The sequence below is a fragment of the Embiotoca jacksoni genome, unplaced genomic scaffold, assembly GCF_022577435.1.
Source record: "Embiotoca jacksoni isolate LCO1_2020_lvr unplaced genomic scaffold, fEmbJac1.0.p SCAF_12, whole genome shotgun sequence".
Classification (NCBI taxonomy): Eukaryota; Metazoa; Chordata; class Actinopteri; family Embiotocidae; genus Embiotoca; species Embiotoca jacksoni.
The window spans coordinates 6,942,900-6,968,203 of NW_027185252.1; the positions used below are offsets into that span (position 1 = coordinate 6,942,900).

General features: G+C 38.6%; 2 protein-coding genes across 2 annotated transcripts in view; both read left to right on the top strand.

Moving 5' to 3' along the window:
- Window positions 1-2,669: 2,669 nt before the first annotated feature.
- Window positions 2,670-5,929, top strand: LOC138195244 (ubiquitin-conjugating enzyme E2 D4-like). Its single transcript, XM_069144477.1, has 7 exons — window positions 2,670-2,839; window positions 3,632-3,695; window positions 3,891-3,922; window positions 4,151-4,228; window positions 4,420-4,525; window positions 4,917-5,010; window positions 5,097-5,929. Exons 1-7 carry the CDS (start codon window positions 2,816-2,818, stop codon window positions 5,140-5,142), a joined length of 444 nt encoding a protein of 147 aa, XP_069000578.1. The 5' UTR covers window positions 2,670-2,815; the 3' UTR covers window positions 5,143-5,929.
- A 1,553-nt stretch (window positions 5,930-7,482) lies between these two features.
- LOC138195245 (protein bicaudal C homolog 1-like) overlaps window positions 7,483-25,304 on the top strand; it is a 55,308-nt gene continuing 37,486 nt past the window's right edge. Inside the window, exon 1 of the mRNA XM_069144478.1 lies at window positions 7,483-8,144. Within this exon, the coding sequence (XP_069000579.1) occupies window positions 7,952-8,144 (193 nt within the window). The 5' untranslated portion in view covers window positions 7,483-7,951. The remainder of the gene's footprint in view (window positions 8,145-25,304) is intronic.

The following is a 25,304-nucleotide window of genomic DNA, read 5'->3' on the forward strand; positions in this document are numbered from 1 at the left end:
ATAATAGACATTTAGTATACATCATTCAAACTTTGAACGTGTGGCTTTCTTCCACTACTGTACTTTGTGACATTGTCATAGAGATTTTTTGTTTTTACCCAAGCAGCAGAGCTTAAGTTTTAACTAGAATATGTCATGAATATAATTTACAATGAACTAACATGGGACAGTTAGGGTCAACTAATTCTTTATTATTATCACTATGTTCATTAAAACGTCCTAGAATGAAATACAATGCAGTTTCAAAAATAAAAGAGAAATTGTATGAATATTTATTAGAAAAAAACTATCTTTTCAAACTTTTTCCTTGTTTCTTTTTTGTTGTTGTTTTAGATTAGCGATAAACAAACATCAATGTCAGAGAGCTGCATTTTAAATGACCCTCCTTTTTTTTTTACAACACCTTAGCAGAACTTTAAACCCAAATAAACAGATAGGTATAATGCCACTAAAATTAATTGTTATGGATATGCAGAATAGCTCACATTTTTTTTTTTTTTTTTTTTTTTTGCCTGCAACAGATAGTAAAATAATGTATCTTACTTGAATTCAGCGTTTCTATTTTTGTAACACTTTCCATGAAGCTGCATCAGACAATGACTGCCAATGTAATAAGCTGATATAAATCAACAACAAATTTCTGTGGCTCAATGTGTCCACTGCTACAGAGACAAATGACTGAATAAATTCCAAATCTCTTAATTTACTGCAGTCTGTTGCTTTGAGGTACAGTATGCAACAGTCCAGGCGTGAAAGATGACAGATGTGCCCCCTCTCCCGATGTCCTGTGTGCCTGTATGCTTATATGTCTAATGTCCTCCCTTGCCCTTTTCTCTCTCAGGACTCAGGCTTTCGACAAGGTTGACCAAACATGCTGTCCACTCTCTGTTTCCCCACAGAATTACAATAATGTGTGGCCATCATGGACGTGCTGCCATAAATGGAAAGATAATAGCTACAAAGCCAAAACAGCAATAGATGGTCCACCTTGGGGGATACAAGTTCAACTGATGCCCATATATCATCTTGTCTTTTCTATTACTTTCTTTGTTTGCCCCGATAACCATCTGTTTGTGGGCAATAGATTTTTTTTTCTTTTTTAAATTGATGTGCTGCAATTGGGTCACACATGTCAGGCAGTTTCTCTGAAACGGACACCCTCGTTGCTTCTATACCAAATAAACACTTTGGAAGATTATTGAGAAAGTTCAGTCTATTCAGCTCAAGACTGAACAATCTTGAAAAAGGGACTAAATGACTTGTGTTTGATCAGTGATTCAGTAATACAGCCTTTGATACCACTGACCATGAAATAGATAAACTAGAAAAAGATGTATAGTTGTCTGCTGTAGTCTTCAGTTGGTGTGGGCTACAGAGGGCAGGGCTATGGCATTTTCAATCATGAAACTGAACAAATGCACTGTGACTTCCAGATTCACTCAGGGTTCACTTCTTGGGCATCTATTTTTAAACTCCTTATTTGCTACCTTCAGGCAGTATCCTGTAATCCTGCAAATTACTCTTAAAGCAGTTCATGAGTGCAACTCCAGTATAGAGGACTAAAGAGAGAGTTAGAAATGTTGGGGATTTAAGATAAGGCAATACTTACATCAGCCTTTTCTCATCTACCAAGAGCAAAAATGAGAGCTTTCATGTCCACAGAAGAAACCACACACCATGTTGGATTTATATGGTATGCTGAACACAGTTTGAACTATAGGTTACTGATGATGTTAAATGCACCCCAACCTTCGCTGCTTTCATGTCTAAATTAGAAACTTAATTCTCCTGGGTCTTCGGTTGATTGTACTCTCTGTTTATACAGTTCATTGCCCTAATACAACTTTACCATACACTTTCGATATCTATTCATTTCAATCCATTCTTTATTATATTGTTTATGTTATTTTAGCCTTTGTGAAAAGGTATAGAACTTTGTCCTGCTCTGTTTTTATACACTAGTTCTTGTTTTTAATGGTAGTGATTTTATCATCCAGCCATCTTCTCTCACTCTAATCCTAGTTTTACTGTATGATTATAATCAGATTATAACCAGAGTGCCAGGATATTATCATGTCATTAGTGAAGCTTACATTTGAGTTAAATCTGTCCAATTAATACCATGTTCCTCAAAGGTCAGATATTGGTCATAACATAGATATTATGGCTATACACTATCAACTTGCAGTGAACGATGCATCTTTGTGGCTTTATTTTGAATGAATCCTGTAGCAGCAAATTTACAAGTTATTTAGTTAGATGTTATACTGAAAACATGTTCAGCTATCAGATAAATATCAGAATTAACTTTTACACAGAACTGTAACGTGTTACTGAAGGGTGAGTGAATTAAAAACAGTTTACTTTCACTACCACATGTGAAAAAAAATAGACTAGGATACACGCCATAGCCATTTGAAGTCGCTTACGTCTTGAGTCAGAGTAAAATGTTTGGATGTAATGGTCCACAATAAAAAAATTTTTTCCATTTGCTCCAGTTCTCTTTTTGTGGTCTGATCTTTTTTGTACTCAAAAGTACTTACATCCCAGGATGTAAAACTCTGCCTTGATATTTCGGTGAACGGTCCCTTTAAGAGGGGAGGCGGGGATTAAAAAATAAAAAACTCCATCTCCCATAATGCACCGGGCCACTCCTCGTCAACGAACAAAAACGCGGAAACAAAAGAAGTAATCAGTTTGTCAAAAAAAAAAAAATATAACACCGAGTCGGCATTAAAGTGAGCGTAGTTTTAGCTGTCAGCTGTCAAGACTTAACACCGTAGCTTCTCTTTACTTCCCTGAAAAAAGACGTACCATGGCTTTGAAAAGAATACAGAAGGTAAAAAAAAATAAAATAAATAATCGTCATTTCTTAAATTCGTTCAATGTACAGAACAGGTCGGAGCGATGCGGAAACGTTAGCGAGGCTTGTCATCAAATAGCATGGCTGCTAACGTCGATAACGGTTGTTTGGTGTGTTTTTACGACCTTTTCTAAACGATTTAAACGCCCGGTGATTAATTCACGACGCGGTTTTAACTGACATCCGCGTATTTACGGCGATGGCGATGTCCTTATTTCAGAAGACCGTCGGCTAGGACCTTAAACTTTTTTTTATTAGCCTTTTTCTTTTAGCTTTAATTTTCTGGGATCGAAACGCCTCGTCTCGTTTTTTATTTTTTTATTTTTTAAGAGGTTGGTAAACGGTGTGATTTTCAGGGGTAACTACGGGAATAAGTCCCGTGTTTTTTTTTTAATCGTTTTTTTATATCTCTGCACGAGTTTACTATTTTTTTTTTTTTTTGCTAAAGTACTGCAGTGGTAAAAAAAAAAAAAAAAAAACCTTGAGCCCAATGCTAGCTTTGCTAACAGCTAAACAGCCCAGAAAACTAGCAGTGACAAAGCACTTTAAGTTTAAGTGCTTTTCAATATATTTGATCTTCCCTAAGTTTTATCTGGTTTCTCCTAACGTTAGTTTGTATTTTTTTTTAACAAAATCTAAATGTATATTTTGATTTGTGTAATGCACTGCAGTGTCCCCCCCTCCTCCACCCCCCCCCCCCCCCAAAAAAAACAAACAAACAAACAACAACAAGCCTTTAATTGTCGTGTGTTTTGTTTACTTGTACAGGAATTAAATGACCTACAGAGGGATCCTCCTGCTTCATGTTCAGCTGGACCTGTAGGGGAAGACCGTAAGTGTGAGAGTTTAATATCCAAGGACATAAACCTGTCTTTTTTTCCCCTCACCGTTAAGTCTTGTAATCTACCATTCTCAAAATCAATATTATTGTGTCCACAATGCCGCGTAAACATTTAAAGCCTTATACTTAATAATATTGTCACATATTGTTTTATTTATCCTGTTTTCTTTATCCTGTTTCCTTCAGTGTTCCACTGGCAAGCTACCATCACTGGACCGGTGAGCTTTTTCTGGATGAGTTTCCTGGATTTTTTTTTTTTGTGTGAAACTAAGCTGCTTCTGGATCTCTAGACAATAGTGTTTTATGTCGACTTTACAGCCCTTTCTAGTCTGTGTAGAGAGCACAGACTGGCACACTCTATCCCAATGTTATGCACTAAAGCCTGCGGCGTTATTGAGACGCAAGTATTAGGCGTTCTCTAACAATAATTTTCTCCTGTGTTTCAGAATGACAGCCCATATCATGGAGGAGTTTTCTTCCTTTCTGTCCATTTCCCAACTGACTACCCATTTAAGCCACCAAAGGTAAGATCTTTTGAGATTGTTTAACTCAGAAGAACATCATCTTGATATAATAAGCATTTTTCTGAAATGATTCATCGACAAATAGTTGTTAGATGCAGACCTACTCAGAAAATATTTGTTTTTTGACCCAACCACCCTAAAATTCCACAGGTAATTTTACATATTTGTGCTTTGTTTGTTTTTTTCCATAGGTTGCCTTTACCACGAAAATCTATCACCCAAACATAAACAGCAATGGTAGCATTTGCCTTGACATCTTGAGGTCACAGTGGTCACCTGCACTTACAGTATCAAAAGGTAACTAACGTGTACATTTCCAGCTACTCCTAACGCAGGTAGCAGGAATTTTTTTCTAAAACAATCTATAAAAAAATTAACCTGTGCACCTTGTCTACTTTTGTCTCCCAAGTCGTAAAATTGCATGTTATACCGTATAACTGGAGTCGCAAACATGGGTGGGAGGGAGTGAGGAGCTGTTTAAATATTTCCTAATGAAAGTAATGGCTCCAAATACACTTTTTAAGGACCTAAACCAGGAGGATTTTGAGATAAAGTGGCATGAAATCAAAGCTTGTTCCATTGTATTCAATTGGTTTGAATACAAATCATAATCATATCTAGAGTTAAGAAGCTGAAAACGTTATTTTAATTTAAACCTTGAATTATGATTTTTGCTCTTTTCTTCTAGTTTTATTATCCATTTGCTCCTTGCTATGTGACCCAAATCCAGATGATCCGCTAGTCCCCGACATTGCTCACATCTACAAGTCAGACAGACAAAAGTGAGTATGAAAGCCAAAGAATTAAGCATATGGAAAACCTGAAATGAGTCCACTGTTCTTTAATCCGATTTTCCTTTTCCTTTTAGGTACAACAAAGTAGCCAGAGAATGGACCCAGAGGTATGCAATGTGAAGGACTGACGTATCAGCAACAATGACGCATCCCTGAACACCTCAAAATATGACAGTACTGTTCAACTGCTTTATTCACACTGGTTGTAGTCGAGGTGTTTGATACGCTTGAAGCACTTTCTCCACTCAGACTTTACTTGACTTACCTGTTTTTACTGTTTATTTTATTTTTCCCTTAAATTGGCATTATTATTTTATTATTATTATTATTAGATGTGGTGAGATGAAAGGATTGTATTTTTCTTTTAATAGATTTCTATTGTACAAGACTATACTGAATTTATTTTTCATTTTTTTGCATTAAAAACATTAAGCAAAAAGTGAATTCCAACTTGTTTCCTGGCAATACCCATGAGTAAACTGAAATTATGAACTCTGCTACAAAACGTTTGGTTCAGTGTACTCTATTCCTACAACCCAATAATTAGTCATATTCAGTCATTGTTATGACCACTAGGTGGCATCCTTTACTTTTTACTGGCTCAGCCTTTTTCACAGGTAGTATATCTCGTGGACAACTTAATATTCATTGTTCGTGTTAGATTAAATTCAAGCCCATTTGCTAAATGGTTATTAATGTGAATAGTGGTTATTGTCTTGCATTAGCAATGAAATAAAAATGAGAAGCTATGTTCTGTAAATTGAAATTAGATCACCCATTATTATCACCTCTGCTGGTTGCAGCAAGGTAACTACATGTTGGTGAAGTGAGACGCATACACATTCATGGAGAAGCTCTTTGTCTGCTTTGGAGAGGTTTATAATAAAATGCAAGCTTGTTGAACGGACAGAGTGTTACTGGATGTTACAGGTGCTGTTTTCCCCGACACTTTCGGTCTCCAAAACACTCGACACAAAATTGTATACTTGTAGTTTTTGCCTCAAAATTTAACATTACACAGAATAAAAGCATCTCAGTCAAATTATATTTTAATCACTAGTATTTTAAAAATAAAGCCATCTATCAGTTAATGTAATGTAATCAGGTAACTAATTCTTTTATAACAATTATTCTACTTATCAAGATAAAAAAAAAAAACATGCAATGTATGTAGACATCAGTGTTTGACATTGTATATTAAGGGAATGGCTTTTTGCAATGTGTTTTTGATTTATTGAATATACTGTTGTATTGTTCATATAGATGATGCAGTCTGACTATAGGTTGCTGGAAATCCTACATTCATACAAGGTAAAATGATTGTGACTATATATTTTACTCTTATCTGTCCTGTTAGGGACCACAAAGTTTGTTTTGAAACTCAAAACCTGTCTTTGATAAGTTGTACAGTCAGCTGATATGCTGGACGGCAGCAGTGCTATTTGGTGCGACTTGATCAGACTACTGCGTTTAGTGAGTACTAGTGAGTCTGTGTTGATGTTTAATTTAAAAAAAAAACAAAAAACTGCCAAATAGAAAAGCATATGATTCCTGATGATTAAAATTTTAGACATTCATCTGACTGCTTTACCTTTGACAGATTTACTTGTAAATTTAGGTGAAGAGCTCAATTGTCAAAGCTCGACTCAGTTTTTAGAAATGCAGGTAATGTTATTCTCTTAAGATTAAAATGAAGTTGTTGTTAATTTCCTTTTTCTTTTTTTTATCTCGGATGTCAGGATGAAAATTTACTTTCTAAATGAACAAAAAAATGCACTGAGAAAATTGTGGTACTGCAACAATACGGTTATTTTTGTTTTATGATGAAAGCTCCAGATATCAGATTAAGGTCGTCAGCGTGGGATTATCTGAAGTCTGACATGACTGCTAAGTGAGACTTGGACCTCACATTTATTCAAATGTGAAGAATAACAATGCTGCTGAAAATATCAGCAGCGGCTGGCCCGGCAGGTCCATGTTGTGGAGGAAATATCACTGTACAAAATGTATGAAACAAGGGAAACTAAAACACTATTACATTTTTTATTTCCTTACAAACTTTCTGTCTATCTTTATCATAACCCCAGGTAACTATTCCTTGTCAGCACATAAAAAAAAAAAAAAAAGGCATGTTTTGGATTGTGGCCCATTCTGACTGTTTTACTTTTGATGTCGGCTTGCTCCACATTTATTTTGGTTTCTCTTTCCTGTATTGCTTCCCTTTAGCCTCTCTCAGGATGTGGTGGTGTTTCCTCTATAAACCAATAGATAGTTTGCACGGGGCGTTTTTGCAAGCAGCTTCCCTGCAGAGTAAAAAAAAAAAAATATTATTTATATGCAGAGCTGGCTTTGTACTTAATCATTTAGAGTGACTATATCTACTATGCGCTCATAATAACTATGATTTAGTTGGCTTTAATTATCACTATAGTCTCTCCATATTTTCCTATAAATGAGACATAAAAGTATAGTGCACTCACGAGGATAAGACGTACATGAATTTCGCAAACAGAATAGTTTGGAGGATTTTTTTGTGTGTGTGTCAGGAACACAGGGGGAGGTAGATGCTCGAAAAGGTTTCTGGGAGGAGTCCCGCTTTTTGCAGTGTGACACGTGAAACTTTCCTGAGAAGTTGGTTGGTATGTTTGCTGTGTGCTTGTGCGGCGGCGCTCCGTTAACTCGGCAGACAACTTAAAGCGAGCGGACGGAGTGTGCTCCTGCCTATTTTTAGAAGTCTGCCTAATGGGGGAAAACGAAGGGGCTTGAAGAAACTGCAGAGGATTGGAAGGTCTCGACTTGGGCTGCAATGAGCTCGCACAACAGCGCGAAGTGACGGAATTAAAAAAAAAAAAAAAAAAAAGTTAACCGAAGTACGGCGCTTTGCTTCAGCTCAACCTAACTTTGAGTAAAACGCAGTGGCCACTGGAGAATGGCTGCCCAGTGCGACACTTTAAGCGGATACTTGCAGCAGTCGGACCAGGGCTCTAACAGCGAGCGCAGCGCCGACTCTCCTCTCCCGGGATCAGAGGAGGATCTGTGCGGCCCCCATCCGCTGCCAGACCCGGAGTGGACTGAGGAGAGGTTTCGAGTGGACCGCAAGAAGCTGGAAGTCATGTTACTAGGTAAAAACAAGAACAACAACAACAACAAAAAAAAAGGTTTCAACATGCGAAGTTAGTGTTACGTTTTCACCGACTGTCCACGTTTCATCTAATTGTTGCCTTGCCTTGTTTTGCAGTGAGTAAGCCCACTCAGACAGCTCTTGTCCGGGCCCTTTGTTTAGTTTTGAAGTGTATAAATACACTTTCAGTCAAACAGTTTTTGAGATTCGTGTTGGCACGGTCTGGAAACTTGAGCGTGTCATGTGCGTGATCCGGAAACGAACTAATTAAGTCAATTAAGCCAAGCCAATTAGCTCAGGGCTTCCACTTAGTGTCCATACGTCATAAAGAGAGGAAAAAAACAAAACAGTAGCTGACCTCTGAAATAAACCGTTACTAACTTTAAAGTCACATGGGGCTACATGATGCCGAGAACTCGTACAGAAAGTTAAATTAGTTTATGCCAGTTAACCATCAGTCATGTGCTGTTCTTATCGAGGTAGTAACAAGCTCTGAACACAAGCTGTCGCCACACAAACTCCTGTGGTGTGTATTTGTTTGTTCACTAAACTGAAGTTGACCTGAACTTGCAGTTTGCTTCAGAAAAGTAGACTGCACACAGAAACATCTTGGGCAACAGCTTTGGCTTTAATTAAACAAAATAAATAAACTGAAAGTTGATTAGTTACATAGAAATAAGCACAGTTCGTAAACAGTTCATTTGTGGTTTATTATATCACATTTTCATTATTCCGCCCTAAAGCAAAACACCAGATTAGAAAAGTATTATATCTGTCATGTTGACTTTTCCGGCATGTTTGGCGATACTCTCTGTTTTGTTCTGGTGATAAAATTGATTCAGTGTGTGATATCTGCTCCAATGACGTCCAAGTGACAGTGAACAGTTAAAACAAGCTGATGACAGGCTTGTAAAGAGAGGCTGGGCTAGTCTTTACAGTGAGGTCCCTGGAAACTAAAGGTTGAGGTCATTTTTCAATAATTTTCAAAACACGAGCGTGTGGAATATTAGTACATTAGGTAAGAGGGCTGGATTCCCTATCAATTCCACTAGAAGACAGTATGTTGGACCTGAGAAGCATTCAAACAGGTCCTGAGGGGGAACATTATTACTCATAATTACATTGATATCAAAACAGGGATGGTATTAAGTGTGTCGACATTGCTGATAGGTGTATAGCTTTACATTTTTTTCTGGGTAGCTTGGTGAAAGCTTTTCATCAGTAATATTTAAGAAGTGCTGATTTGTGAGTAAGCTTCGGAAAGCAGCTGGTCTTTAAGTAAGTTTATCCTTCATCCTATACACACAGATGTATACACACACACACACACACACACACACACACACACACACACACACACACACACACAAAAAAGCTCCACTTGAGAATGTCCTGGTCGCTGCCTTGCTGCTCGGTACATTCCACAAAGCTCCATGTCATCCCGAACTCTTCCAGGAAAACAACTTAACCAGAGGCCGGCCCTAAACCCAAGTCTCCCGGACATACCATGCGCCACGTAATGCAGTGTCTAAATGCGTCACATTTGTGCATGTGTGTGTGTCTGTATACGTTGCACATAATCTATCCAGTTTAGTGGGCCTGTGCAGTTCGTTAGATCGGTCTCTCATGTCTGCCAACATCTTGTTTCCCAACCGCTTCTTTAATGACATCATGGCTGCTCGTGTTGACATTGCAGCTGGGATGCGGAGTAGAAACGGCTGCAGCGTTCATCTGTCTCCGGGTCTTTCTGGTCAGTTGTAGGTTCAGGTTTAAATACCACGCTATCTCAGCTGAGAAACAACTTTAACCTTTGACCGCTGACCCTCCAGAAGAATCCAGGATGTCTTGTTCCATCGTGGTTATCTGTCAGTCGACATTACACAGTCCCTGTAGTTGAGTTTTGCAAATGTTGCATTAGTATCTACAAAAAGCTAGTAATGATCTAGATTTGTTTCAACTCAAAGGATTAGATATTCTCACCATCCTTTTGCTCTGTATCTGAAGATGTAAATTCAGATCCTCATAAACGGCTCTTTCAGTTTCATCCAGTTTGGTCAGAAGTCTTAACATCTGGCTGTGTTTTGTTTGGATAAGCTATAGATTTTGATGTGGTACATCATGTTCTGAAAGCCTGGGGTTGGGCTATAATGAAATCATTTTATGGGAACGCCAGTATATTTTTACCCAGTATTTTATTGTCTGTGGCAGTATATCTGGCTCATCTTTCCTGAAAAACAAAGTGTGCTTGAGCTGCATGTAAAATTATGCTATCATCACTTCCCAAACAATAGCCTTCTGTGTTTGTCAGATCCAGGTAATATGTCTGCACTAGTTTTGCACTTTTGGTGCTGCAATGATCATCTGGTTCAGAATTAATGAGTGTGGAACGTGATTACAAATTATATTTCAGCGCCAGACATGCATTTCATAAAGTAGACAGGGAAACTCTTCAAACTGCTTTGGAAACAGCATTCACTGTTCAAGTCTTGTCATGAATAATTAGGTTAGTGGTCCATCTTTAAGGAAACTGCTGGGAGGTTTCAAGGCACAGGACAGATGAACACATGTTTGTGTACAGTCTGACTAAATATTCATCAGTTGTCCATTCATGCATGTAATTATATTTATAGATTTTACATGTACATTTGTCTAAAATACGTTCATGTACGGCGGCACAGTGGCGCAGTGGTTAGCGCTGTCGTCTCACAGCAAGAAGGTTATGGGTTCGAGCCTCGGCCGGGGGCCTTTCTGTGGGAGTTTGCATGTTCTCCCTGTGCCTGCGTGGGTTCTCTCCGGGTACTCCGGCTTCCTCTCACCGTTCAAAAGACATGCATGTCAGGTTAATCGGTGATTCCGCATATTGCCCTCAGGTGTGAATGAGAACTTGAATGGTCTTTGTTTCCATCTGTCTCTGTGTTGGCCCTGTGAAAGGCTGTCGACCGGTCCAGGGTGTACCCCGCCTTCGACCAAAGTGAGCTGGAATAGGCTACAGCCCCCCCGTGACCCTGTTCAGGATAAAGCGGGTATAGATAATAGATGGATGTTTCTGTAGGAAATAATATACAAGTAATATACAGTACATGTATGCATTCACTCAGAGTATATTTTTATTACTTTGTTTTTCCTATTAGTTAAACATCATCCCAGCAGTTAATTCACTAATTGATTGCTTGATATGGTGAACAAACCACTGTAGTTTTTAAGATACAGTCAGAGACAGTTGTTTACATACGAGTGCATTTAGGGCCATATTGGCACTTATAACACGAATTTGAAAATGTTATCACAATAGTACACTTGCATATCTATCTGCAATGTGCTGCGTTAGTGCTGGAGAATGGTTTTCCTGCTACCATATATTATTCTACTCAATCACAGTTGTCTTGGGTGGCACCTAGGTTAAAGCCGCGTTCCCAATAACATACTTGTCTTTGACTTTTATACGTACTGCAGCAACCCTTACAAAGTATGTACTGTTGTAGGTATTATACATACAATTGGGACATGATACTTCATCATAAAAATGTGCCTTGAAATTGTACCCTCTTGGTCATATCTGCGATCCATAGGGTGACATTTGAATTAAAAGGAAAAAGGATGCTATCTGGAAGGAGTACGCTACTTTGCGAGTTGCAACCATGTTCAGCATTACTACCACCAACTTTCTCAGCGGCTCAGTTGATCTGAAATATCTTCTGAAAAGGATTGTGGGTCAGAACACCCAGAGAAGCATGCTGGCCTGCATACTGCAAAATTTAACTGAATGTAGTAGGACATCCTGGTATTTTGGGCATTCTGCATTTCACGTACTATGTATTGGGACATACTAAATCTTTTTCTGGCATACTAAACAGTATGGTAGTATGGGTATTGGAATGCACAGCAGAATGCAGTGATGGGGTCCTTGGTGTTGGGATGGAACTTGTTTTGGTGGAACATTTGCACATGAGGCAGAGAGCCCTGTCATTAAAATGCTTAACCCCCCCCCCAAAGAAAGACCAAAAGGAACCAAAGAGGCCTGCAGGATTCAAATCTTTGTCAAAACTTGTAAAGAAAAAAGAAAAAATTGTTTTCGTTGCTTCCTGTTGCGATGGGGACTTTGAAAACAGTAACACCTACGTAACAGAAAGGGAGGAGAATGCCAACTGAAATAGTCGCTTGATGACGGGTATATACCCAGTCTAAATCCAGTGAGTCAGACTACGGTGATAGTAAACCTGGCTGTACTCAGAAGGGCCAGCTGAGGACATCAGACTGGTGAGAGCTGGTAGTCGTGGGTTGCATAAATTCTGGTCAATAAAAATGACCCAGAAGCTCTTTGTGCCCATTAAAAGATGTTTGTGACTCAACAGCATGTCGCCACACTGAAACACAATCCCAGCATACACACTCAAATCACTCTCTGGATCCGCCGTACATTACTTATTCCCCGTTCAGGCACAATTTGCATCAGGAGAAAATGGAAACTATTAACTGCTTACCAATTACAAATTTACTGTCTCTCACATTGGCAGGGACGCAGGTTCCTGGCCATAGATCAGTGAAGAGAGTGAAAAGTACCAACAAAATCTCACCGTGACAGATATCTGGGTTTACTGTTGTACTCTTGGCACCCCAGAGTAGAACTCCCAAGTTAATAGCCCGGAGACCTTCACAGAGGCATGAAAGCTTGACAGATAGTTTTATGTGTACAGGCGACAGTGCAAGATAACATTTGGGCCTTTTTTTTTTTTGCATTCATTATGAAGTTAAGAGACAAGGGTCAAGTGTGGGAAAGAGGTAACATTTTCTCTGTCCTTGTCTGCATGTGCGACAAGGTTTTCCATTAACAATGTCTTCCCCTGTGCGTGGGTTCAGTTTGAGGAGCTCTTGCTGCGGGTTTCCTTGCTCAGACTAGCAATGATGGGAGTTTAGTGGTGTCTGTAACTTGACATAGCCTCCTGGTGGGCCAGTGTGTACACACATCGTAACAACATGTTTGCTGAGTAACTGCAGCAACAACCTACAATTAGGCTAAGTGAATCATTTTCTTCATTGAACTAATTTGTTTTCCTGCTCCTGAACCACAGGCTTATTATCAGTTGCTTTGATTCTGGATGGAAAAGCTGTTGCATCTGGCAATTAGAAAGTACAAAGTTTTTCCAGGTATTTTCAGTAGTAGTGTTAATGTAGTTGATATGATATTATGCAAATTCACTGCTACTTCAATGACTACAGTCTGTGCAGAAGACGCTAATGCTAGTTCTCGTGTGTTGAAATGTTTTTTACACAAACTTCATCTGTTAGCTTTTATTTTGGAACCCAGCGGAAACTATTCTCTTAAAGAGGAAACTGGATGTCTCTGAAGATGTGATTTTTTTTTTTTTTTTTTTTTTTTCAGCATTTCTCTTCTTTTTCTTTAAAGAATGACTTCTGTGGCTTTGATACCCACATAATGAGAGGAATATGTGTGAGGGCCTCATCCTCCTCTTCCTCCTGGGTGCTGAGTAAGACTCACAGACAGGAAGTGAATTTCTTGTGGGGAATGTGCTGCAGGCTTTCTCCCTCTCTCATTCTCCCCCCCCCCCCCCCTTTATTGCTCCCTCTTGAGTATTCAAACACTGCTCTGTTGTTCCAGCTTCCATCAGATCCACTGTGGAGTCAAAAGACTTTCCCAGGTCTTTATCTGATAGATACTACAACACAATCCTCACTTTAACCTTCTAACCTCCCCAAATCCAGGCAGAAATGTTCCGGACAACATCCAGGACATCAGAAGCTACAGAGCAGCTGCAAAGTTCATTTTATATAATCATAGATCATTATGTACATAATTGACATTTTAGTACAATTTTTAAGTTAATTGGATTTTCAGGAATTGGACTGCATGTCATGTAGCATCATTATATTTCACTCCTGTAAAGATGGAAAAGTCGGGAACTTGGAGGGAAACCTTACACAGACTACCTTTGGATGAAATGCAGTAAAGAGTGGAAAACAATAGTTGGGGCCAGAACTACAGAGGAAAATCCTTTTCCCATGGCAAGATGTGAAAATCCTTTATTCCCTATGATGAGGGAGTCATCTGTCATTTGGGGATATTTTGATCTTTAAACCAGATTCTGACTCCGTGCAAAGTGTTATAGTAGAAAATTTGCCACAGCAGAGAATGTTTGATTTTGTAGTTCTGAACCTCAATAAGAACAGTTTCCACTATCAGGACAAAACTGCTCTCCTTTCATTTCAGCAAAATAGAAGTGCAGTTGCTTCTGGATGGAATAGGGTCTGCCTCATTTGCTTTCAATCTGATTGAAAATTTGTGAGACACTGAGATTCTCCAGTGGTCAAATCCCAATTTGAGGGAACGGCTCAATTGATCTGTTGTTCAGGAAGCAATCATCGTAAATATTCTTGTTTATCTTCTGTCAGAGTAGGATGGGTGCTGCATGGCTCCATGTCAAAGACTTATAGGAAAATAAATTGGATCAAAGAAGTATATCATTTTCAACTTCAGCAATTGTAAATTTAGTTTGCTAGCGCCAGCAGTTTATGCTTTATAAACGTTGTGATCATTTTTCTTCTTTGCTTTTTCTTTACTGCTAAGCAGTTGGAATAATTTTAATGATATCGGACAAATGTAGACAGTAGAGTGAATTTCTTACCGCTGCACCTCTGGAGAAGCACTGTAATATTTAAACTTCTGACGACTCAAGAAAAACAACCTGGTTTCATCATTCAAGTTATCGAAATCTGTTAAAAGCAGTAAATTAAATTTGGAGCTAAATATACACATTTGCGATTTTCACTAGACAGTGATAAGCCTTATCGCTTTTGAGAAAATACATCTGTAAATGTTACAAGGTATACAATAATTCTGTCAGTTATTTTACCTGCACTGTGCAGCCCAAAGTGTTTGACATGACAAATAAAAGTGAGCTTTGGTAAAATCTCTTGACCTGTGGCTGCGTATGCTACATTTCGGAATCATTAATTAAACTAAAATAGAAAGCAAACACACACCAGAACATTCGGTTTGTCGTTAAGTTCTTTTAACTGCTGATTTTACTCTTCACTGGTCTTTCCTGGGTTGCCTCTCACCACCTTTCCCTACTCCCTCCTTTTCCCTCTCTTTCTTCCAGATTTTACTGAAACATGCTGATACAATTAAACAATTCTATTCGACTTTGCTTACGCGTAGAATTCCTTCATCCTGGGCATGATGAAGCTTTCAGGAGCTGTAATATAATTGAGCTTCAGTCGGCGGAAAAACCTGTAATTCATTACTCAAAAAAATAAAACCAGGAGTCCTATTTCAACGGTCCGAGTGGAGCTGGAGTGCTGTGACCCATTTCTATGCTCCTGGAACTGTAAATGGGCTGAAATGAATACCTGTTTTTCTACGTCCCTCAAACCTCCTTTTCTTCAACCCTTTTCAAAGTGCAGATTTACATTCTGTCTGGTTTGCGGTTGCTATTTTAGAAATGTTTCTGGGGGGTGGGAGGGAGGTGGGGTGGGGGGGGGGGGGGGTCACGCTCACATGAATGCTGAGACACACGGGCACACCAACACATGCACACCACCCGGCCCTTAACCACTCCCCCAAGAGCTTTGTTGTTTATCTATGGAGAACCTTGGGGTTTGGTTTGTTGTTCTCTCTCCTCATTCAACAATCCAATACAATCTGCCTTTTCTCCACTTGCCTTGATTGGAGGAAAAAAGCATTTTTATAAGAGCACTATTTAGATCTAGTCTTGGCCGTTGCCATTGGTATTCTTCACTTGAACAAAGGAGAATGACTGGGAAAAAAATAACTCATTTATTAAAAGTTCGTCCAATGGCAGGCATTTCATTAAAAAACAGCTTAACTGAATCATTTTAATTTCCTTAGATCTGTTTTATTAAACACAAACCATTCTGATTAGACATATGAGTTAAGATAACTCAGAGGTTGAGTGATCAAGTATTCAAGCTGAAAATTCCCATCACTAAAATCCTGCACAGATTCCTCATGTCTTTCGAGGGATGATGAACTACCCTGAAGTTGATATAATGAATATAAAATGTCCGCGATTTCCCAATAGTACAATGTAATGTTTACAGTGCAACTCTCAGCCTGTGAAATGAGACTAACTCCCCAATGCTCCGTGGGGGATCTGAAACACAGTAGATACCAGGCACCAGGAATGTACAACATTGTGTAATCACTTGGCAGCATGCACACAAGGGGGATGATAACCCAAACATATTACCAACAACAGCTTGATGTTAGATGTCTTGTTTCCTGTACTGGATGATCCACATGGAAAGATGCATGTGTGTGAATAGAACGCGCTTCTAATATAAGGTGATAATGGACTCGCTGTTTATGGACCAAAAAAACGATTGTGGTCATAAAATGTGAGCACAGCTTTAAGTCTATTTCTAATAACTTCTTGAACGTCCTGAGTTTAGTTTCCCTGGCAAGATTTCATCTTTGTCTGTCGGACAGCAACATCTGGCACTTAGTGCATTTATTTGATAGTATAGTTGCCAGGCAACCCCACAGGAGTTGAGAGGTGCTGTTTTGAGAACAGACGGTGACTTCTGCTCGGCACAGAAATATGATGACAGGTGTTCAGTTTTGTCGGTATTCACTTAGTTTACCAAAGCTGGAGAATTGAGAGTGGTATCAAAGCACCACATTATATTGCTTAAGATTCGAGTCCTGGTTTATTTGATGGCAGCCATGGCTACTGGTGATAACGGCAAAAAGGGGTTTGAATTAATGAAAGAATAATAAGGATCATGACTTCAAAGGAATCCTCAACCCAAATCTAGTAATAACTTTCATAGCTGGTTATTTTGAGTACAATCACAGAGTTGTTGGTACTGTTTATATTGTATAAAAATAGGGTGAAATGTAATTTGCCCCACATCTGTTTTCTTAGACTACTTTCAAGTAACCATAACAAATGTAGATTGCATCTTGTCTTCACAATCATCTATCAGGTCAAAACATTGCGTCACATGATGCGCGGGAGGCATTTAGGATCCCTAAATCAGGTTTGTGGTAGGAAGTATATTTAGATCCCACAAAATACCAATAACCGTCCAAGTTTTCTTTTAAAAGATAAATATGTCTGTGTTGAAAGCTAAGGATGTTTCTCTGGCAGCGTTGATATGAAAGCTCACATGAAGCAGACAGCTGTTTCTGCTGTAGTTGTACACTTCCTCCATCCTGACTTGGTGATTAAATACCGCTGTTGCCGTGGAGAAACAGCTGAAGTGTCTCTCAGGTCTTTTGTTAAGATGCCAACATGGGTCAAATCTGCCAGAGCAGTTCACAGGAAGACTTCAGTGTTGGCTTTTGTCTGTTTTCATTTAGGTCTCGACCCTGTTGCCAACCACTTGTTGGCTGCAAGGTGATACACCTGTAGAAACAGTGTATCTTTGAAGTGAGGCGTTCAGGCTTGATTGATGAGAACGGCCCCCCATCAGTGAAGCAACCTTACTAAATACTATTGACTGTACTGTTTATCTTTCAAGCTGATTTTTTTTATACAAGTTTCTCTGTGTATGCGAATGTGAGGGGTAGTGGTGGGTGAAGATACACAGCAGATTTACTTTGAGAAGTCACGTATTTAATCACTTGTTTAGCAAAAATTAGACTAGCTATTTTATCAAAATCTCAAACCAAACTTTCAGGAAATATTCAATATCACAACATAAAATTGCATATATCAAATAAAAAAAATTGTTTTACAACATTTTGTTTTGACTGACATCTCAGGATTAATGTGAACAAAAGAAAATGGCATTTACTTAAATAAAAGCTTAACCTAAAAATGTTACAGTAAGAATGCATGCGCTCACACAATAACAAATGAGGTTGCTTACTCAATGACTTTGTTGCATTGCGTGTGCATTGGTGTTTTGCTATGGCTCTCTCAGGCCCTCTAATTAGCTCCATGTTGAATCAGCTGAGAGCTGCGGCGCTCACTGGAGGGAGGGACTCCAGAAAGCTGCTGTGAAAACATCCCGTTCTCTTTTCATAAAATATGGGAAATGTAGTTCTTTTGTACTGGTTGTTTTCTTTTCAGCCAGTGGGGTTTAGACGTCTGGCTTTCATATTAATCTCTCACTTTAGTAAAGTTATGTGAGCATCTGCTCACATAACTTTGTGCACTAAGATGTCAAACTTTTCCTAGATTACAGTTTATGAAATCCTATTCTCATTTTAATGCTCTCGCAGACATTTCTGTGAATGTCCCAAGTCTTGTGATTATTGCCAGTGCGAAGGATTTTGTCTAAGCAGCTCTGCAGCTCAGAGATTTATCTGTTTTTTTCTGTTTCTCTTTTGCTTTTTATACATCAAAAAGTTCCTGTCTTCATAGAAATCCTTTGACGTGAAGGAATTGAATAGATAAATCTTGCACAGCACAATTATCAGGTTAACAAAATCTCCCTTCATTATATTGTGGTTATCAAGTGACTGATGGAGCATGTTCAAAATAAATGGATAATGACTTACATCTCTGCCAAGAGATATTTGCCCTCTTCTTATTGGAAAAGTTGTTTTGTTGAATTTGCTCACTCTCAACCTTTAAATCTGAGTAGCGTTGAACTGCAACTATAATTATGGTGAAAACATTCATGTCAAATATGTCTTTTGATATTACTTATTAGGACCTTCGTCTCTATTGTTTACTTGGTTGTTGTGTGTGGACTGACGCCATAACTGTAGAAATCAACACCGTTTACATTCCTTCAGTGTCAAAACAGTGGAATCTCCCTGAAAGTTAGTCTTTCCACAAAATAATGGATCCCAGATTCTGCACCATCTGCCCGCATAGAGTATGCTTTCCACTGCAGCTTCTCTCAGTTCTGCACATGCAGTGACAGTGATTTAGATATATGAAATTATTAAATGGAGAGAATTAGTGGGTGTGGATCTGAATTGGCTGCAACTACCATGTATACTTTCTCAAAAATATTAGACAATCAATTTAGCTGCTTCAAGTTGGTGTCACATTATTTGCTCCATATTTGTAAAAGCAGACCAGAGGACACAATTGATCTTTGTTCAGGGGTTTGGTGGTGTTATTCAGCTGTGACGCCTTTACAGTCTGCTGTGCTGTAAGCGCTGCGTTGTCCTCGTATAACCTATGTCTAAAAAAAACCCAGTTAAGCACTTGACATATAGATGAAATCTTTTTGATATAAATCAGTTACTATTTGCTAAAAAATATACTTTAAAATAGGGATGTGCTCTTCAACGCTTGTCCAAAGGTTTAGTTGATTTGTCCTAAGAAAGGCCTATAATTTTAAATTGGGTTTTTCTTTTGGCAGACAAAAAATAGGGTTCATGGTTATCTAAGTAATAGGGCATGGGCTATGCGGTTTTGTGGTAAAATGTCTGTCAATTCTTTGAGAAAAAGGCAAAGACAAATGCAAAAAAAGATCTCTTTGGGCTGCTTCTTCCCTTTTAACTTTATGTTTTTGGCACATCTGATCTACAAGACAACCAAGTGAACATGAATGTTGTCAACAGGAGAAAGAAGGAGAAATTTGTGAATGTGATGGTTTCCTGCATTAAGAAGCCAGTCAAGAGCTGTTTGTTTTTTTTTATAACCTCAAATGTTGGCGTGACCATGAATTAAAAAAAAAGAAAAAGAAAAAAAAAAAAGTAAACCAGTAAACCAAAGCGTGCATGACTTTTTTTAAATTTTCTTTTTAAATGATGTCAAATGGCAGGGCAGAGGTAGCCTCTCAATCATTCGGTCACATCATGGTAATGTTTTCTGTTTCGGAGGGGGGTTATTTAGTTCTAATCTCACTTACCTGTCGTCGACATCCGTTTCAGTTGACCGGTTGTTTAAAGCAGCTATCTTGAGAGTGCTGCACTGATCCAGCCTTTATATTCCTATATCAGTTTAAATCGCAATGGACAGTTTAAAAAAAAAAAAAAAGAACAGATCAATTCAACAAAAGTGCAGATACCATATTTTTTTTATTCACTGCATTCTTCTTTGTCAAAACCTAGTGTTCATTATCCATGATGCAGCTGGGCCACTAACAATACCATTGGAGTTTTGGACATTACGGTAGTAATGGCTAATGTAGCCTGAGGCAACGATAACCTCACAAGACAGCAGATTTTGGAGCCAGGTGCTGCACTTGCTCTCTACTGACTTCATGGCCTCAAAGCATGATGGGAAACGCCTTGCTCTCACCTGATCCAACAGCTAATCGGTTTAGATGTTGGCTTAGCAAAATAAGGATCTACACAGACCTTTCAGTTTTGTTAAAGTTGAGAAATTCTGATTGGAGTTTTGAAGGTTTGGTCTGTGAACAGAATGAATCTTGTTGGTTGATGTTTATCTCGCAGAGGCTAAAAAAAAAAAATCATATTATAGATCAAAAATTGCATACAATGTGCAGTTATATTTTATAGTCTATTTTATATTAACATTTGACCCATTTAATTATTTTTAAACAAGATTTAAAATAACATCTGCACACCTGAAGCCCTGACTGTTTAAATATCTAACATATCAATAGTGAAAGCAATTGTTTTTTGTTTCTTTCCTTTGTATTTGACTATTTATTCATTTTTTAATGGCATTTATGTAATTTAAGAAGGACAGGCGTCACCTGAGTTATATGCAGCTGCAAACTGACACAATGTGGATTTACATGAGAATTAATGGAAAATGAAAGTTGAACTATGAACAGAGATTATATAAATCGACTGTAGAGCATTTTAATAGGCTTCCCTGTCATGATTAAAATGACTGGAGACTGCGTTCAAGCTGATATATGGGTCTGAAAACATTTTATTAAATCAGAATCCGATCTAACAGTCAGTGCCGGAAGATACAGAAACTCACACTCACATCCTGAGGGCTGCTGTAAACTGTCCATCTTGCATGCAGCTTTTTGTCTCTGTCCCCTGCCCCCCCCATGTCAGTTTACCAGATGAGGTGCAGTTCACCTCAAACCAGCCTTTTTCTAGCTCGGGCACAGGATGATGGCCTCCCTATTCTCAATCTCCCACCTACACAGCTGTGATTGATTGTGGGTTTTCAAACCGTGAAACAACCATGAATGAACACTTAACCTTCTATTCAAAGGTTTTGAACCAAATGAGTGCGAAGTGAAGAAAGTGTGTTTCATCTAAGATGCCCTCCAAATATCTACAAATGACTCAAGTGGCTATCTTATAGCCAGCTGAGCGAAGAATCCAAGTCAGTTTTCAGATAGCTCAACTACTTCTTATTTTTGACCGTACAGCACACTATTTAGTGGTGCATAAAATGAGATTATTGTTCTCCATGTCATAATATATCCAAGAGCTCATAGGACACCCTGCTGTGCCCCTCCCGTCTCCCCTCGGGGTTCTCCCACTGCCACTTTCCACATGTACCAACAGGATGTTTTGCTTCTCAGCACACGGCTCATGTTTTCACTCATATTAGATTCCTTTCACATCACATTCATGTGCCAAAAATTCTGCTGCGCTGTTTTTGTTGTCGTTGCAAATTTGACAAAAGAAACACTTTGCATTTTTTTTTTTAATGCATTTAGTTTTTGTATTCATCTCCAAAGTCATGCCATTATGTCTCATTGGACTTTATTGTTTGACATCAGAGTTTTGATTTAAATGTTAATAACTGGAAATGTATTACAGATGACAGCCGACAATTTTTTTTTTTTTTTTTTTTTTTTTTTCATGGTTTGTGTGTTGCTTTAATTCATTACTTGGCTTCTCAACCTGATTTTTGTTTTTGACTTTCTCCTGCTTTGCTGCTCGAGGCTGATATTAAATGCTTAAAGGAGAAAACTGCATGTAATGCATCCTTGTATGCTCAGGAGAAAAGGATAATGTAATTCTTTGCAACTGTGCTTTCCTTGCTGAGCGCCACACATTTAGTAGCTACATACAGTTTATTCACATCATCTCCTTGACTCAGGTCAACATCAGAGGTTGTGCGTTGTGTGAGTACAAAGTTCAACATCATTACTGAACCGAGTATTTCTGACCTCTTAAAAATGACGTAAGTGGAAGTGACTTTTGGGGGTTTTGCTTACCATGTACCTTATCGTATCCTCTATTATTATTATTTTGCCACTGACTGACCTTTGGGATTTACTTTTGTTTAGTTGTTAAAAAAAAAGAAAAGGCAACTGGTGTGCTGCATTATAGTTTTTCACTTGACAAGTGGGAAAAAACAGTCGGCTGGACGTTGCTGCTGCACTCTTTTTTGTTTATCTTAGTTCTTACAGGAAACGTTCAGAGTAATGGGGTCTTTCATAATCTTGGATAACTGCAGGCCACCTAAGAACGGAGCACTTCTGTAGCACTTCTGTCAGAGTTGATCTGCACTCAACAAAATGTTGAATCAACAGCTCTTGAAGATAAACCAAATAACATTTGCTTTTGTGTGAATGCGGCACAAACCGTTTTATCATCAGCCTAATTCGGACTGACGGTAGCAATCATGTCAGTTGATCTATTGATCCAATATGAAATAAGGATTTATACTTTAACCATTTGTTTGAGTTGCAGTCAAAGCAACAAATTTTTGTTTTGAGATTATGCAAAGCAAACAAATGTTTGAGTTTGGAAAGCTGTAACCACACCTAACAGTTTTAATTTAACCAATCTGGTACAAAAATCATAGATTAACTTCATCTTGAATTACTGAAATAAAAAATTGACTCCACATTCTTGTTTACGGCCGTCTGCATGCCCTCTCCGTTGTCTTCACCATCATCAGTCTTGTCTGTCACCTGATTATGCACAGCTTTCGAAGGCACGTCAAGTGAGCATCAGTCACTTAGTGAAAGCATTGTAACTGTAAACAAAACTCAAATGCTCTTGAAGCAGTTGAAGAGGCGTCCAACCTTGTTTTAACAACTTTAACTCGACATCTGTGGCAGCTTTCATTTTTTAATGTTACTCATTCATTGGAGTCACAACAGTTAACTATTTTCTTTGATAACTGCATTTCCAAAGCAGGTGATGTGATTAAAATATTGGTATAACTGGATGTGTAATAGCTCAGTGGATTGGCAGTCTGCTTCTTTACTTTTGTGGGTGAGAAATTGAATTGGGGCCAGCACAGTGGTGCAGTGGTTAGCATTGTCGCCTCACAGCGAAAAGGATCTGGGTTCGTATCCGGGCCGGGGCCTTTCTGTGTGGAGTTTGCATGTTCTCCCTGTGCCTGCGTTGGTTCTCTCCGGGTACCGCAGCTTCCTCCCACCGTCCAAAAAACATGCATCTCAGGTTAATTGGTGATTCTACAAATTGCCCTTAGATGTGAATGAGAGCGTGAATGGGCTTTCTTTCCGTCAGTCTCTGTGTTGGCCCTGTGATAGACTGGCGCCCTGTGCAGGGTGAACCCTGCCTTCGCCCAAAGTGAGCTGGGATAGGCTCCAGACCCCCTGTGACCCTTTTCAGATAATGGATGGATTGAATTGGACATTGTCTTGTTTAAACTTTTCAGATAAAGACAGATAAGAATAGCAGAAGGATGGTCCTTGGTTGTTGGAATATTTCTTCATTTTTATGGCTGATTTATGGAAACTGACTGCTGTTTTATTGATATGTTACTTTACACTGGCCATCAGTTTCTAATGTACATCCTTCCTTTTATTATTATTCTGGTTTGAGCGATGAGCCAACGAGTCAGAATGTTATCAATGTAGTGGGGTGGGGAGCGTCTAATGTACACAAATTGATTTCCCTGTTGAGACAAGTCAGGCCAGACTCTCTATCTTTATAAATTGTGGTCTGGTTTGGTTTTTACCATAATGTCCAGTTTAATTTGTCTTTTGAAATGTGGTGTAAATGGAAAAGTCTTAGGAATTCTTTTCACACCCAGGTTTCACATGTTGTTCATCACATACTTAATACTGAGAACTACATACATTGTATAATTTAAAGGGAAAAGGGTGTGAGGAAGTCTACATAAAACTAGCTAATTGAGCAATGGCTCAATTAGCTAGCTTTTAAAGAAGAAAACAGTGGTTGAGGGGTGGATTACGTTTGCGATATGATTGCAAGTTGAGTGTGTAGGTCTGCAATTAATTAATTCAACAGTTATTTTCTCAATAGAAAATCTGGGATGGATAGGGCTTGGTACCGAACTTCAATAATTTTATGGCACCGAGCAAATGGCGTCAATACTACATAGTATTAAAAAAGGCCTTGTCTTTTGGTACCAAATTTTGACATCTCGGCAACATTTAGGCATTGAGGCCTTCAGGGAACATCTGTAATTCATAGCTACAGAAAATAATCTGGGTTACACTCTTCTCCTCTAAACTGCATGAAAACTTTAGATTTGTACCATGAAGTAATTTTCTTTATTTATAAATGGATTTTATAAAGGTGGTATAGTAAAAGGATCGTACAGGAACCGGTATCAAAGTCAATGTTTCAGCATGAGTATACCTTTTTTTTTTAATGATACCCAGCTCTAAATTGGGACAAATGGCTGTCAGTTTTCTAAAGCCTACAATGACTTTTTCAAATAGTTTGATTTGGTCCACCAACAGTCCAGACCAAAAAGGATTCAATGTCACATAAGACAAATAAAATCACAATTCAGAAGCGATTTTTCTGGCAGTTTTGCTTAAACGCAGTTAGTTGGCAGTTAATCGATTGTCAAAATGTTTGATTTTGATTCACTCTTTTATTGATCAACAAATCAGTGCTCCTTCCAGAAGATAAAACTCCTCAGTCACTTTTCAGTTCTCTTTAATTCCACCATTTATTTCAAATGAAAAATTAAACATGGCATGATTTTGGTTTTCTTTTAATCATAACACAATTGCTGGTCAGCATTCATTACTGAATTTAAAACCCACAATGACTGCTTCTGACCCAGATTTACGCAGACAGCAACAGACCAATCGCAAGAACGCTGGCTAAAATGCATCATTAAACCTTCCATGGATTCCCAAATGACAGAGGAACATGAGAATTCTCCTTGGACAGCAGATATGTATTTTGCATCAACAGAGCTGCCACAGTTTGAAGGACTTGCAGATGTGTTGGAGCGACTTCAGGCCTCACTTGCTTTAGTGGTTGGCCCTCTGCTTCTATGGAGCGTACTGTATCAGTTGAGGGAGTTCCTTGGCATTTTCCTTCACTTGAAAAATGACTTTAAAACACCAGGGCTATCCTAAGTGCTTA

Excerpts from the sequence above, each read along its gene's own strand:
- LOC138195244 (XM_069144477.1), top strand. The coding sequence starts at position 2,816 with ATGGCTTTGAAAAGAATACAGAAG. Across the intron at positions 2,840-3,631 it reads CTTTGAAAAGAATACAGAAG|GAATTAAATGACCTACAGAG; the intron begins GTAAAAAAAAAT and ends TTACTTGTACAG. Across the intron at positions 3,923-4,150 it reads AAGCTACCATCACTGGACCG|AATGACAGCCCATATCATGG; the intron begins GTGAGCTTTTTC and ends CCTGTGTTTCAG.